The 15,243-nt window shown below is 37.6% G+C and overlaps 1 protein-coding gene across 6 annotated transcripts; it reads right to left on the bottom strand.

Annotated features, from left to right (window-relative positions):
* Positions 1 to 19: 19 nt before the first annotated feature.
* eef1db (eukaryotic translation elongation factor 1 delta b (guanine nucleotide exchange protein)) lies at positions 20 to 15,204 on the bottom strand. 6 transcript variants are annotated; one of them, XM_039690111.2, is made up of 10 exons: positions 15,065 to 15,151; positions 13,757 to 13,809; positions 10,080 to 10,915; positions 9,207 to 9,321; positions 8,086 to 8,157; positions 4,632 to 4,703; positions 3,815 to 3,899; positions 2,085 to 2,377; positions 475 to 669; positions 20 to 137 (listed from the first exon to the last, which is right to left on the bottom strand). In XM_039690111.2, exons 3-10 carry the CDS (start codon positions 10,910 to 10,912, stop codon positions 99 to 101), a joined length of 1,704 nt encoding a protein of 567 aa, XP_039546045.2. In that variant the 5' UTR covers positions 10,913 to 10,915; positions 13,757 to 13,809; positions 15,065 to 15,151; the 3' UTR covers positions 20 to 98. The 6 variants fall into 6 exon arrangements, with proteins under 6 accessions (XP_039546045.2, XP_088975078.1, XP_039546046.2 ...); XM_089118952.1 differs by lacking the exon at positions 13,757 to 13,809 and having other exon boundaries at positions 15,065 to 15,167; XM_039690112.2 differs by lacking the exon at positions 4,632 to 4,703 and having other exon boundaries at positions 15,065 to 15,140.
* Positions 15,205 to 15,243: the final 39 nt, after the last annotated feature.

Here is a 15,243-nt window from a genome sequence, read left to right as displayed (position 1 = left end):
CACAGAGACCAAGACAAAATTCATTTCCAACTCATTTATTAACCGATATTTGTCCAGCAGCAGTAGCGTGTGAGTGTTTACATGTGTGTCAGTGTGTGTTAGATCTTGTTGAACGCCGCAACATCCACACTCTGAACCTGTAACACACAAAAACAAACACATCTTGAACTGTGTGCTCACGACTTCAGTCTGTGATTAAACTGCAGTTCATCAACTGGCCACTAGAGGCGCTGCAGAACAGAGTCAATCCCTCTATGTTAAAACGCTCAACTTTACAGCAGAATAAAACATGTTTACAGTCTGGTGGAAAAAGTGGTTTTGGTCTATATCGCTAATTTTGCCCTTCATGACGACTGTGAGGGGGCTGAATTTTTTTATAACTCATTCGTTTAAATTATATTAATGGCCGGCTTTGGGCTTCAAAAATGCTCTTCAGAAACACTACGGGTGACGTCACACACACACGTTACTCACGTAGTCCTCAAACTTGGTGATCTCCTCCTCTAGGAAGTCTGTTCCCACCTTGTCGTCCTCCACCACACAGTTTATCTGCAGTTTCTTGATGCCGTAACCCACAGGAACCAGTTTGGACGCTCCCCACAGCAGCCCGTCCACTTGCACCGACCGCACACACTCCTCCAGCTTCTTCATGTCCGTCTCATCGTCCCACTGTTTCATTAGATGTAATATTCAACAATATTATTGATCTGCCTGCACTGACACCGTATGTATATATATATATATATATATATATATATATATTAGGGTTGCAATGGCTCACAAATACATGGTTCGTTACGTTTTCAATACAGCAAAAAGAAAGAAATGCCAGAAAATATATTTATGATAATAATTAAATAATTATTAAAAAAAAAAAACATTTTGAAACTTGTAGTTTTATAAATGGGGGGATCTTTGAAGGATGAACAAATAATGTTTGGGTCATCAAATTAAAAATAAGATTTGAAGTGCTGGAAAAAGATGTGTGACGTACTTTAAAGCATTTTACTATTCCTGCCACAGTAAAGAGTTACTACAGTAAAGCCATTGTGAATGTTGCTGAACTGTGGACTTACGGCCTATAACTGGTTGATCATGGCACAGCAGTTTGTTTCGCTTTCATTACGTTTGCCATTTTGGTTGCACCGAATAGTTTCGGTTTGTAATGCGTACCAAACACGAAAGCCTCAAAGTACCAAATGGTCAATACGAATATGCGTATCGTAACACTCCTAATATATATATATATACACATTTATTTTATCATTCTCATTTTTTGGATGGTTGCTAGGCAGTTGCTAGGTTGCACTGTGTGGTTGTTAGGGCATTGCTAGAGAGATCTAGATAACTGCTGGTTTGTTCTGAATGGTTGCTAGGCAGTTGCTAGGGTGTTCTGGGTGGTTGTTAGGGCATTGCTAGAGAGATCTAGCTAACTGCTGGTGTGTTCTGGATGGTTGCTAGGGTGTTCTGGGTGGTTGTTAGGGCATTGCTAGAGAGATCTAGATAACTGCTGGTTTGTTCTGGATGGTTGCTAGGCAGTTGCTAGGGTGTTCTGGGTGGTTGTTAGGGCACTGCTAGAGAGATCTAGATAACTGCTGGTTTGTTCTGGATGGTTGCTACGCAGTTGCTAGGGTGTTCTGAATGGTTGCTAGGCAGTTGTTGGGGTGTTCTGGAAGGTTGCTAGGCAGTTGTTGGGGTGTTCTGAATGGTTGCTGCCTGGGTAAATGGCTATTAGTATTGTTATTGTTACCAAATTAAATTTTAAATTATTTTCAGTGATAATGTATTATAATAAATAACAATAATTTATTATTACTCCCCTGTTCGTGGTGGTAGTTAGGGTGTTGCTATGCATTTTCGAGGTTGTTTCTAAGTGGTGTTCACTATTCAGTCAAGAACATGTTCAGGTCATGCATCACTATTTTTATTTTGTATATAGAATTAAAAATCAATAATATCATGATGCCATTACAGGAATGATGCCATTATAAGAATAGGGATGATACCATTCCTGCAATCGTATCGCCGTCCTCAAAGCAGGACGTTAGCGAAGGCTTCAGCAAACAGACTCTAATATCACTCACAGGTTTGACGTCTAACAGGATGGATGATTTTGCGATGAGGACGGGTTTTTTGGCCTTTTTGGCGGCGTATTCTTGCAGCCGCTGCTCTTTCAGTCTCTCGGCCTCCTCGTCCACCTCTTCATCGCTGCCGAACAGGTCGATGTCATCCTCCTCTTCATCCTCCTCTTCTTTCAGCGGAGCAGACGAGGCTTTCTGGGGACCGGTCCCGTTAACGGTCGGAGTCGATGACCGCTTCTCCAGCGCAGACACTCGACTCTCCATCCTCCCGAGAGCCGAGCGCAGATCCTCCACCACTGACACACACAGAACCACAACAATCACATCAGCGTTAGTTCCCCAAAACACAACCCAGTTCGACCCGTCAGACTTTCCTTCATCTTCAGATATTTGTGATTAAATCTGAGAGCTGTCTCACTCCTCCATAGGCTTCTATTGTAATTGAAACTTGCCGGAACAGAAAGTTATTAAAGACATCGTTAAAATAGTGTGTGTGACGAGAGCGGCTCAATCTTAAAGGAGTAGTTCACTTTAAAAAAAACTTTTGCTGATAATTTACTCGCCCCCATGTCATCCAAGATGTCCACGTCTTTCTTTCTTCAGTCGAAAAGAAATTAAGGATTTTGATGAAAACATTCCAGGTTTTTTCTCCATATAATGGACTTCAATGGGGTCCAAACGGTTCAAGGTCCAAAAGACAGTTTCAGTGCAAACTGTTTAAAGGGCTTTAAACGATTCCGGACGATGAATAAGGGTCTTATCTAGGGAAACGATCGCTCATTTAAAAAAATAAATAACAAAGTTTAAGTTTTATAAGCTCAAATGCTCACCTTGCTCTGTTCTGTAATGCGCGTTCGTGACTCTCCTGTTCGAACTCGTTTATCAAAATGAACGAATCTTTTCCCAAAAATTTGCATTGAAACTGTCTTTTGGACCTTGAACCGTTTGGTTCCCATTGAAGTCCATTATACGGAGGAAAAATCCTGTAATGTTTTCATCAAAAACCTTAATTTCTTTTCGACTGAAGAAAGAAAGACATGGACATCTTGGATGACACGGGGGCGAGTAAATTATCAGCAAAAGTTTTTTTAAAAGTGAACTACTCCTTCAAGATTATCAAGCGACAAGAACACTTTCCGTGCGCAAAAAACACACAAAAATAACGACTTTATTCAACTCTTCATCTATAACAGCGTAGCTCTTCTGTGTCACAAAAATTACTTTTAATATTTCATTTTATTTCAGTTTGCGTCTAGTGCTATTATGTGGTTATTTCTAAAATATCATATTTATACTTTTTTGCATTCGCTTTTTTCGTCAGAACGCAGGCTCACGATTGGCCAGCATCGCACACGACCAGCGTCGGCCAATGGTGAGCCATTGGACGGAAAAACCTAATGCAAAAAAGTATAAATATGATATTTTAAAAATAACCGTATAATAGCACTAGATGCAAACTGAAATAAAATGAAATATTAAAAATAAAATTACATATTAAGATATTTTATGTTTTAAAATATAAAAAAAACTTGAACACAAGGAAAAAAATGACACATGGGTATATTAAAAATGAAACTTATTATTGAATTTTCCAATCTGTCCATGATTCATCCAAAACACTTGCAGAAATGGGACCATGAGGAAACCAGAACCAGAATTTGGATTGTTCAATTGCATCAAAACGCAAATGCAAAGCTATGACAATCTCTATAACAACATGTGAACACACAAACCTGTGTGTAGACTCTGGTTCTCGAGCTCCAGGTTCTTCATGCGCGCTGCGAGCTCCCCGTAATCAGCAGCGCTGCCTCCGCCACTCTACACACACACACACAGTTCCCATCAGCCCCTGCTCTGATACACCACTGCTCAGTGAGGTCTAGATACAGTTACACAAACACTACTAACAGAACACACAACTACAGTCAACATGTTTCACACAAAACATTTATTGTGCAACATTTTGTCACAACTTGGAAAATTTGATTATAAGAATCCAAACCCCTTTGATTGTGTCAATCATTTGCATGGTCACGGTTCTCTGATGTCACTTAATGGTCAACATGATATGCAATTAAAGAAATAAAAATATCTAATCTTTTTTTTTACACATTTGCTTTTCATTAACTCAGATTCTGAACTCTGTATTTGTGTGTATAATTAAAAAAAATGTTTTTTCTTATGCTCATTTAATGATTATTTGAATTAAATCCTTCTTGCATGAAACGTCTGTTTGGTTAAAATGATGGTTTCACTGAGAAATAAAACAAATACAGTCTTATAGTTCATTTCAGAGCAAATACACACATACAGTACAGCCTGGAATAACATACAAACCAGGGTTATTATAGTTAACCATCTCAACGATACTAAAATAACACTGATACAAACCTCACAACAAAGATGACCATCCACAGCAAAATACACACGAAACATGACAATAAATCCACACGGGAACGCATGCCTAAAACAACATGCATCACATGCACACGCTTCCACTTTGACGTGAGCCGCTTTGGTGTGTGTTCACACACACACACACACACTTACAGGAGAGGAGCGGTGGGAGGGGTTTGATATTTTAGGGGCGGAGCCTCTACTCGGCTGCAAGGTTGTCTTCAGCTACAGGAGAGATCATTTATAAGGAAAGTGCAGGTCAAGGAAGTCAACAGAGGATTTAAAGTCCCCCCGTGGTGAAAATTAAGCTTTTAATGTTGTTGTTGTGGTGTTTTTAATGTGCTTGAAAAGTTCATAAGTGGACAGCATTGCTGAGTATTTCCTCCTTAAAACTGCAGTGAACCAAAGACAGTCTCAAAAACACGGTTTCTGACGTCACAAACCACCTTGTAACCAATCAGATCAACGAGTGATCGACAACCACTGGTGAGCTGAGTGAGTGAGGGAGTGGAGGCGGGGCTCATTTGCATATGCATAGAACCGTGCATACTAAATGAGGCACGGGTGTCGAATTACATTCAAGATATTTTAAGGCATGATGCTATTTGTTCAGGAAAAAAACATTTAAATATGTCATTTTGGTGATCAAAGATGAGTTTTAAGGGTTCAAATGATTGTACAGGGGGACTTTAGAGAGGAAGATCTGGCTTCGTTCTCAAACCAAGTGAGCCGCCTACATAGACAGCATATGAGACATGCTCATGACCAAAGGATAATCATAATATAAAACATAATCAGAGACAGCTCACTGGTGTTTAGGAACAGAATAGAAATGCACAATTAATGGAAATAAAACTGCTTATGAAAGTGTCATTTGTTTTAGTGTACGGAGGAAACAAACACGTACGACACGCGTCTAGCGCACTGACTGATGGGATTGAAAGAGTTCATTCTCATGAATAATGCGGAGAAAAGCTCAGAAAATCATGACGCAGACGCATACTCTCCACATACACCTCACTTTTCATGACGTTGGTTCAACTTCGCTTTTTAAACTAGAGAAATAAAATGGTTCACAAAAAAGGAAAAGTAAACACTTTTCCCTTAATAATAATAAAAACATTATGAGTGCTATTGTTGTTTTCATTGATGTGCCACCTGTACACGTTTATATCTCAAAAAATGTGTTTTAGGGTTTCATGACCCTATTTTCATGAATAAATGAACGAGGCATTTGCTCCAGCACTATATATATATATATATATATATATATATATATATATATACATATACTATATATACATTTATATTTAAAATACATATATACATTTATATTTTGTCTTGTGACAAAAAATAGCTGAATTTAAAAAATAAATGTATTTGAAGAGTTCAGATGCAAAAGCCTCTAAATGCCATTTGAAATTTTCTTCTTTAATGATGATTTTTATCAAACTTGTATATTTAAGTTCAGTAATTTCACTTAAATAACAATGTTATTTAAGTGAAATTACTGAACTTAAATATACAAGTTTGATAGGCATGGGCGGTATCCAAATTTTCATACCGTCAAACCTCCTCCCTATTTTACCGCGGTATACGGTATTACCGCGTGACTAATGTGACTAATTAAAAATTACGAGATAAGGCTCAGACGGCATCACACATGATGACACGTTCAACCAGAGAGTGTCGGTTCCAATAATGCATCTAAAAGCTGTCAATCAACTATTAGAAAACAGGAGATACACATTGTCTCACACCAGAGAATGTGAGCAGAGTGGTGATATTTCCTCTAGAGAGGGGAGCGCATTTCTGAAGATCACACGCCACGAGCTCTCGACGCGAGCCGAGTGGAGCCGAGATAAAAAAAAAATTATTAATAAACTAGTGTTTTCTATGTCAGTTGCTGCAAAGATAAAGATTGCATTGACGATGCAAACTGGCATCTTCATGGTATGAAAACACGAATAAAGAGTAGCCTAATGCACACTTCATATGAATAAGCCTATAGCAGAGAGCAGCCCATTTCTTTTAGCTTGTAATTGTTTTGTTTAAAAGTATAGACATTTCAAGCTTACATATATATACACTTCTCAGATCATTAAGACATGTATCTTAAATGCCGAGTTTCAGTTCATGTATGAATCGCGCTCCAGTCACGCGTCGGCGCGTGTCCTGATTAGGCTACTATCTTTGCTTTTTATTTATTAGCCTAATCCAGGCAATTCGTTGATGAAAAAAATAAAATAAATGAAGATGCAATTTATTCAAAACGAAATTCGTTTTAAAGAAAGGCTTTGTACAAAACAAAACGTAATAAGTGGTCATAATCATGTCTGACTGACCCAACGTGTTTTCTATGTCAATTGCTGCAAAGATAAAGATTGCATGCAAACTCGCATCTGCGCGGTAGTGAACGCGAATAAAGAGTAATGCACACTTCATATGAATTAGCCTAAACATAAGCAGAGAGCAGCTAATTTCTTTTAGATTGTTAAAGAAGACATTTCAAGCTTACTATATATACACTTCTCAGATCTTGTTTCGAGGTTCAGTTCATGTATGAGTCGCGCTCCAGTCACGCGCCGGCGCGTGTCCTATATTTGCTTATTATTAATTAATCCAGGAAATTCGTTGATGAAAAAAAAAAAGTAAATGAAGATGCAATTTATTCAAAACGAAATTCGTTTTAAAGAAAGGATTTCTACAAAACAAAACGTAATAAGTGGTCATAATCATGTCTGACTGACCCATTCCAAATGTTTTCCGATATTGCGCATTTTATGATCTTATCTTAGTCATCTCATGAAGTTCCCTTTTCATAAAATCAACATAGATAGAAAAACATCATATTATTAAAAAAATATGAAAGGAATACGTTTTTTTTTTCAACCCTAGCTTATATTTAAGCGTCACACGGACGGTCCGCCCCGCTGTAGACTACATGCATATGTGGCGTGCATGTGGTGGTGGGGCACAATTTTCAAATAATAATCGAATAATACCAGGCAATCTTTAAATATTATTTTTGCTTGAAATGCCCATCCCTGCCAAACTGCAGAAGTCGTGTTCTTCTTCGAGACCAAGTCACAGTGCGCAACTTGCAATCTTTGCCCTCTCTCCCCCACTCTCTCGTCACCACACTGTCACGTCATGAGAACCAGATATAAGCATTTTAGCCATTATATAAATTGTATTTAAAACATTGCACTTATATAGGAGACAAGGATTCCTTGTCTCCTAGGCTGTTTAAGTGCATTGTTTTTTTTTGACGGTATGACGATATTGAAAATGATACCGTTGCTATTTTTAGATCCCGCGGTATACGATATTACCGTAATACCGCCCAAGCCTAAAGTTTGATAAAAATCATCATTAAAGAAGAAAATTTCAAATGGCATTTAGAGGCTTTTGCATCTGAACTCTTCATATATATATATATATATATATATAAATTTTATTATTATCAGGAGAGCTATACTTATTTTGTACTGATAAAAATTGTGATATATCTTGCAATTTGATTCCCCCTCCCAAATTGTGCAGCCCTAGAAAAGAGCTTGTACCCGTCTGAGAAGAGTAATCATAGGTTTTTCGTTCAACTCACCCCAGCGAGAGATTTCTGGATGTTTTCTCGTGCTCGAGCGATGTCCTGAAGAATGCTGTTGGCTCCTGTGTCCTGAGACGAGAGACAAACCTCAGTGTTTGCTGGTATACAGTAAGTGTTTCTGTAGCTTAAACAGTGCTAGCAACGATAAGGTCATGGGTTCAGTTCCCTGGGAATGGACAAATCTTAAGATAAAATTAATCAAAAGCACATTTGGAACCTACTATTTCTCAAAAATATCACGTGGAATCGTAGTATAAGCACACGTCCTGTGCATTCTGATTAGGGCTGTCAAACGATTAATCGTATCCAAAACAAAAGTTTGCGTTTACATAATATATGTGGGTTCACTGTATATAATTATTTTGTATATATATATATATATATAAATACACACACATGCATGTATATTTAAGAAAAAAAATATTTATATATAAAATATTTATATTTATATATAATGTAAATTATATATAAATCTATATACAGTACATACATGAAAATATATACCAGCATGTGTGTGTATTTTTACATAAATATATATATATATATATATATATATATATATATATAAAATAATTATACACTGTGCACCCACATATATTATGTAAACGCAGACTTTTATTTTGGATGCGATTAATCGTTTGACAGCCCTAATTCTGATGCAATAGTACAAGTTGATCATGTTAATTGTGACCCTGGACCACAAAACTAGTCAATTTCTTGAAATTGAGATTTATATATTATCTGAAAGCTGAATAAATAAGCTTCTCATTGATGTGTGGTGACAATATTTGGACGAGATACAACTATTTTACAATGTGGAAACTGAGGGTGCAAAAAATTTGAGAAAATCGCCTTTAAAATTGTCTAATTATGTTCGTGATTGTGCTGCATCCACTCATAAAAATATATATTTGTAATATATTTATGCAAGGAAATTTACAAAATATCTTAATGGATCATGATCTTTACTCAATATCCTAATGATTTTTGGCATGAAAGAAAAATCGATAATTTTGACCCATGCAATGTGTTGTTGGCTATTGCTACAAATATACCCGTGCGACATCATGTGACCAGGGGTCGCATATACAGTACGAGTCGTCTCTGGAGTTTATAACCTGTTTGTGTTGTGTAAGTCCGTTCATCTGCTCGTAAAACCGTCGTTCTGCTTCATCGTAACGCGGCTTTTCGAACCAGATCCTCTCCTGCGCCAAACAGTCCGCTGCAGTCATCCTGAAATTGAAAAATTAAATGAAAATGAAAGGATGTTTGAGATCAACTGTGGTACACACAGCATATTATTTTTTTACACTCAACGTAACAAGTTCATCCACCCCAAATAATTAACAACATAATCAGAAATTATTAAATTATACAGTGATTTATTAAATAAATCCAAATGCAATATTTTCCTTTAGTTTCAGATGTCCTGAAATAACTAGCGCTGAAATAAAACGTAATAAAAATGAAACCACAAACCAAATAAAATGAAAATGGAAAATAAAAACGAACCCCAAAACTAGTATATGGACATAATACTAATAATATTAAACAATAATGCAATGCAACCATGCAAAAATGACATCAACAGAACAAATGAAAGAAAAGAAAAATCTGAACTCAGACAAATGAATCTTTCAAGCCAACACAAGGGACAAAACACGTGTAAATGAGGAAAAATATGCAATGAAAATGGACAAAAGAAGTAGAAAAGGTTTGTAAACATATTGAATGTAAATAAAATGGGTGAGATTGATGTTACCTGAGAGTAAAACATCGCTTAAAAATGGACAGTTCACCAAAAAAACTGTAAATTTTATCATCATGTCGTTCCAAACCCGTATTTCTTACGTTCCTCCATTGAAACCGAAAGAAGTTCAATACGTTCAAGAAACGAAAGCAATGCAGGTTTGGAGCGACATGAGGGAGTGAACGAACTCAAATGTGCGGGGAAAGTGTGTGTGCAATCTTTCTAGGGTATAGAATCATACTTCTTCTTCCGGCTAGAACGGTTTACAGATGTTTTGAGGGATTTCGCCGCCGCTCCTTCATAGAAACGAGTCTCCGCCTCCACATAGCGACCACGGTCAAGCCACACCCCCTCGCTGTCGGGATGCAAGAAATAACACGTCGCTGCTCCTCGATTGGTTCTTACATCATCAGAACCCTGGCGATCGCAAACCACAGGCTTTTTTAGCGTAGCGACGTCGTTATTCCGCCGCTTGGAGCTCGATTCATCTCTACTGGTTTTCGGTGTCGAGTTGCGGCGGTACAGGTTCTGATAAAAGGATGCCTCGGCTCTATCGAAAAGAGGTTTCTGTAGCCACACCCCCATTGGGGGTGGAGTCAGGCAAGGAAGGCCGTTGATTGGCTTTGAAGCAGGTGTGGGCGGAGTCGGGGTTTGTGATTGGTAGCCCTCGTCGCTGCACGTCTGACTGTTGGGTTGCAGTTGGAGAGATCTTGGTTGATTGGGAGACCGGCCCACAAACTTGCTCTCGGCTTGGTCAAAGTTGGGTTTGTTGACCCAGACGTCTTCAACGACATGATGACACGCCTCTTGGCCTCGATGGCGACAGGTTTCCGGCTTTCGTGACGAATCGGAACAGCTCGCGGGAGAAGTCGTGCCATTTGGCTCCTGCAAGAGTCGTACGTAGTAAAGGCTCTCCGCTCTCTCGTACGCGCCGCGGTCGAACCAGATCGACGAACTCTCCGATCTCAGACCCTCGAGAGCCGCGCTGGACAACCGTCCCTCGGCACCGTTCGGCTGGCGTTCGGAAGATCCCGACTGATTCAAAGAAGAATTTCGGCGGCTTCTGTTGCGCATTTTCTTGTGTCCGGAAATATAGAGGAGGAGGAGGATTGATAAATAAATGAAAGAGAGGAAAAGGAGAGTGACAGGGAACTGGAGAATTAATTACACAGCAATAGGTTAACATTAAACATGAAGTGTGTAAATTTGTTTTTAGACCTTGTTAAGGTGCGTTTTGGTCGATCGGATCAAGCGTACGAGGAAGACACGTTCCCGTTTACACCTGGTGTTTTAATCTCTTTCTTTTGTACACTTTCAGTTTCAACCACTTCTGTCCTGATTTCTGCAAGAGGTCTATGGGCGGGGAAATATATAGGTTTTCCATCGAATGGACAAAATAAGCTCATGCAATTTACATACGACCAGGACAGGAGACGAAAGAAAAACATACGCAGAGCAGAAGCTTTAAAGGGTTAGTTCACCCCAAAATGAAAATTCTGTCAGTATTTACTCACCCTCATGTTGTTCCAACCCCGTAAGACCTTCGTTCATCTTCACAACACAAATTAAGATATTTAAGATATTAAGATCGCTCCTGCATACAGTCCATAGGCTTCTTGAGGGAATGACTCTTGATGGCATCTAAAAGTCATTAAAGACATCGTTAAAATAGTCCAATTGACTTCAGTGGCTCAATTTTAACTTTATCAAACGACGAGAACACTTTTTGTGCGCAAAAACAAACAAAAATAACGACTTTATTTCAAATATTCACTTCCTTCTCCATGAGCCTGTAGTCAGTTAACGTAGTGTGATTGCGTAAAGCTACGTCACATGTAGGCTCACTATTGGCCGACGCTGGTCATGTGTGTGTGATGCGTGTGACGTACAATAACAGAAGCTTACGCTATTAAACTAGTAACCTGACTCGCGCAGAGGGAGAAATAAACCAATAGTTGAAATAAAGTCGTTATTTTTTTGCGCACAAAAAGTGTTCTCGTCGTTTGATAAAGTTAAGATTGAGCCCCTGTTGTCACTTGGACTATTTTAACGATGTCTTTAATGACTTTTCGAGGACAGCAAGAGTCATTCCCTCAAGAAGCCTATGGACTAGTATGCAGGAGCGATCTTAATATCTTAAATATCTTAATTTGTGTTCCGAAGATGAACGAAGGTCTTACAGTCAGTAAATACTGACAGAATTTTCATTTTTGGGTGAACTAACCCTTTAACTAGCGATTTTTATTTTTCATTACTCTATGCCCTAGCTAAACAGTTTTTAGAGATAAAACTCTTTACATTCGATTATCATGAAAACAAATGCATGCATGTATATATTTACGAAAAAAAAATATTTATATATAAAATATTTATATATAATATAAATTATATATAAATCTATATATAGTACATACATGAAAATATTTCTTAAATATATACAAGCATGCGTGTGTATTTATATATATATAAATATATATATATATATATATATATAAAATAATTATACACTGTGCACCCACATATATTATGTAAACGCAGACTTTTATTTTGGATGCGATTAATCGGTTGACAGCCCTAATTCTGATGCAATAGTACAAGTTGATCATGTTAATTGTGACCCTGGACCAAAAAACCAGTCAATTTCTTGAAATTGAGATTTATATATTATCTGAAAGCTGAATAAATAAGCTTCTCGTTGATGTGTGGTTTGTTAGGATAGGACAATATTTGGACGAGATACAACTATTTTACAATGTGGAAACTGAGGGTGCAAAAAATTTGAGAAAAACGCCTTTAAAATTGTCTAATTATGTTCGTGATTGTGCTGCATCCACTCATAAAAATATATATTTTAATATATTTATGCAAGGAAATTTACAAAATATCATTTTTGGGTGAACTAACCCTTTAACTAGCGATTTTTATTTTTCATTACTCTATGCCCTAGCTAAACAGTTTTTAGAGATAAAACTCTTTACATTCGATTATCATGAAAACAAATCCCAGAGAACGGTCGACTCGGTACCGATGTGTTATTAGACCAAAGGTTCATTTTGCGCCGGAGTTGTTCTTTAAGTTAGTACTGATGTAGGGGAATAGTGGATGAGGGTATGGGGGGGATTTCGAACACAACCAATCACTGCATCCGTAATCGAATACTTCCCAACTAGCAGTACACCAAACAGTGTGTCCAAATACATAGTAGTATTCGAAAAAATGGTACTATGTAGAAAGTAGGCGAAAAGTAACCAGACGACCTTCTACTTCCAGCGAGATTCTGAACTGAAGTGCGCATTCGATGGACACTTTAATATCACATGGGAGAGTCCCGTCTGGCTAGCGCTCTTCCCATAATCTTTTAGTCAGTAGGTGGAGAGTACATGTAGACGTCTTTTGTGGCTTGTGCGTTTTCAACTACCTCTGAAAGTGGTCGACAAGCTTAAAACGTTTCATTTACGACTGTATTTAAAATCGTCCACTAGTGATCCGGTCGACCAAAAAGCATTTTAATACCTTAATTTGAGAACAATTAGCAAACATAACCTATGTTTGTTTAACTGTGGTTGGTTTAACCACAAATCCAATGGTTACTATTACTAGCACACAAATAAATAAAAAAGTGTTTGAGAAACCGATTTGGATACATTTTTTTTTTAGTATTTGATTTGGTGCAGCAAAAATACACACTTCAAAGACAGAACAACAAGCCACACACACACATAAACAATTATGGTTGCATTCGATTTAAACACTGAGCTTTACAATGAAGTCTGAAAATGAATAAAAAAAGGAAACTCAAAGAAAGGACAATCATATTTAAAATGGTCAAAACAACCACTCAAATCCATCATGGGACAAATAATATGAGCCAAATCCCACATCCAGCATGCTGATGGGAGACAGTTTGTCCAAACTCACCTTCAGCAAAGAGGACAAGCGACCAAACAAAACAGTATGTAGCTGAACACGTTCTTCTCATCCAGACAGAGGCAAGCAATAAACCATAATGTGCAAACAAGAAAAGTATCTCACAAGAGGAATCTTACATGCCCTTACTAGGGATGCAATCAGATATATTATGTACAATGGTACTGAATGATTGATTTCCATAGTATACGTCCAAAAATGTGGTATTATCATGATAGAGTATTTTTGGATTTAAATAGGCAAATGCTTAAGAGTCTATGATTGGAAAATTGTGTCTATGATTATAATGTCTCTATCATTGGCAACAGTTCTTCTAACTCTAAATGATGGAGTGTAGGCTATAGCTTTTCATTTCTTATACAATCATGTAGGAAGACATATCATGGTCATATTTCAGGATGATACTGTCAAGATTTATCATGCGAAATAATACTAGTATTATTAAAATAAATTCTAGTAGTATCCCAGAAAGCAACAGCCGTCATGGGCCCACTAGTCCGGCTATGAGTAACCCACTTCTAGCTAAAATAACCTTGAATTTGGTAGTTTTTGCCAAAATAACTTGCGCGATGTCAATATTCAATCATGTAAGCAAAGTCAACAGTGATTACAGGGTGTTTGCTTTCATTTCTTTGTTATCTAATTGATGACTAGTCTATTCTTGGGCGATGGTTTTACGTCTGTGTTTGGACCGCTATTAGACGTCTTTTAAACGCATAATTGCGGGGATGTTTTTAAGGATTCAGTGTTAAAACGGCTTCCTAAAATTTTACATTTGAGGACAGATTATTTTATGGTGACCAAGAAGACTGTCAAGATCTGAACTTGATTTTGGGGGAAATAGATTTATGTGTATCTTCTCTTTAAAGCCTAATCACTCATTTCGCTGGTTCAAAAAGAGAAAGATAACATCAACAGATCATAAAATCAATAAATCTGTAGAAATCTCTGGTTTACCAAGAGATCATCTCAGATTAAACATGAGATGCGTCATTATTCAAGATAATCTGTCTGGACTTCCTGCACATGGAGGTGTCAGGCCTATGAGAACTAAAACACTAGATATATGTAGAAGATTAAACGGATTTTCATTATGACAGCGACTGAAACATCAGCACGAGCTTTCTATTAGGTGACAATCATATTGATTGTTCTTACATGAATAAATAAACTGATGAATGACGTCTAACCGGCTTTTTAACAGCCCCGTATATTTACAGCACAGCATTGTTCAATCGTTTAAACAAAGAAACGCAATAAAAGAACATAAACAGCATCATTTTTCAAACATATACTCACTTTAAACGCTTTGGTTAATGTTGTATGAATGAATCGCTGCTGCTCGCCGCGCGCTCACGGAACAGAAGGAGCGAGCAAGACCCGAGCGAACCATTCGTGCTCACGAGCGGGGGAGATCATACCACAACACACACACACAAAACTGATAAACATTTCACTAGAAAAGCTTTTGTAATCAA

The sequence above is a fragment of the Pimephales promelas genome, chromosome 13, assembly GCF_988280905.1.
Source record: "Pimephales promelas chromosome 13, fPimPro1.hap1.1, whole genome shotgun sequence".
Taxonomy (NCBI): domain Eukaryota; kingdom Metazoa; phylum Chordata; class Actinopteri; order Cypriniformes; family Leuciscidae; genus Pimephales; species Pimephales promelas.
The sequence above is the reverse complement of the archived record's forward strand: the minus strand, read 5'-3'. Positions and strand labels throughout refer to the sequence as shown.

Coding starts and splice junctions, on each gene's coding strand:
- eef1db (XM_089118952.1), bottom strand. CDS start 10,912: ATGCGCAACAGAAGCCGCCGAAATTCTTCTTTGAATCAGTCGGGATCT. Junction 4,704..8,085: donor TCCAGAAATCTCTCGCTGGG/GTGAGTTGAACG, acceptor TCTCTCCTGTAG/CTGAAGACAACCTTGCAGCC. Junction 670..2,084: donor TCCTGTTAGACGTCAAACCT/GTGAGTGATATT, acceptor CTAATGAAACAG/TGGGACGATGAGACGGACAT.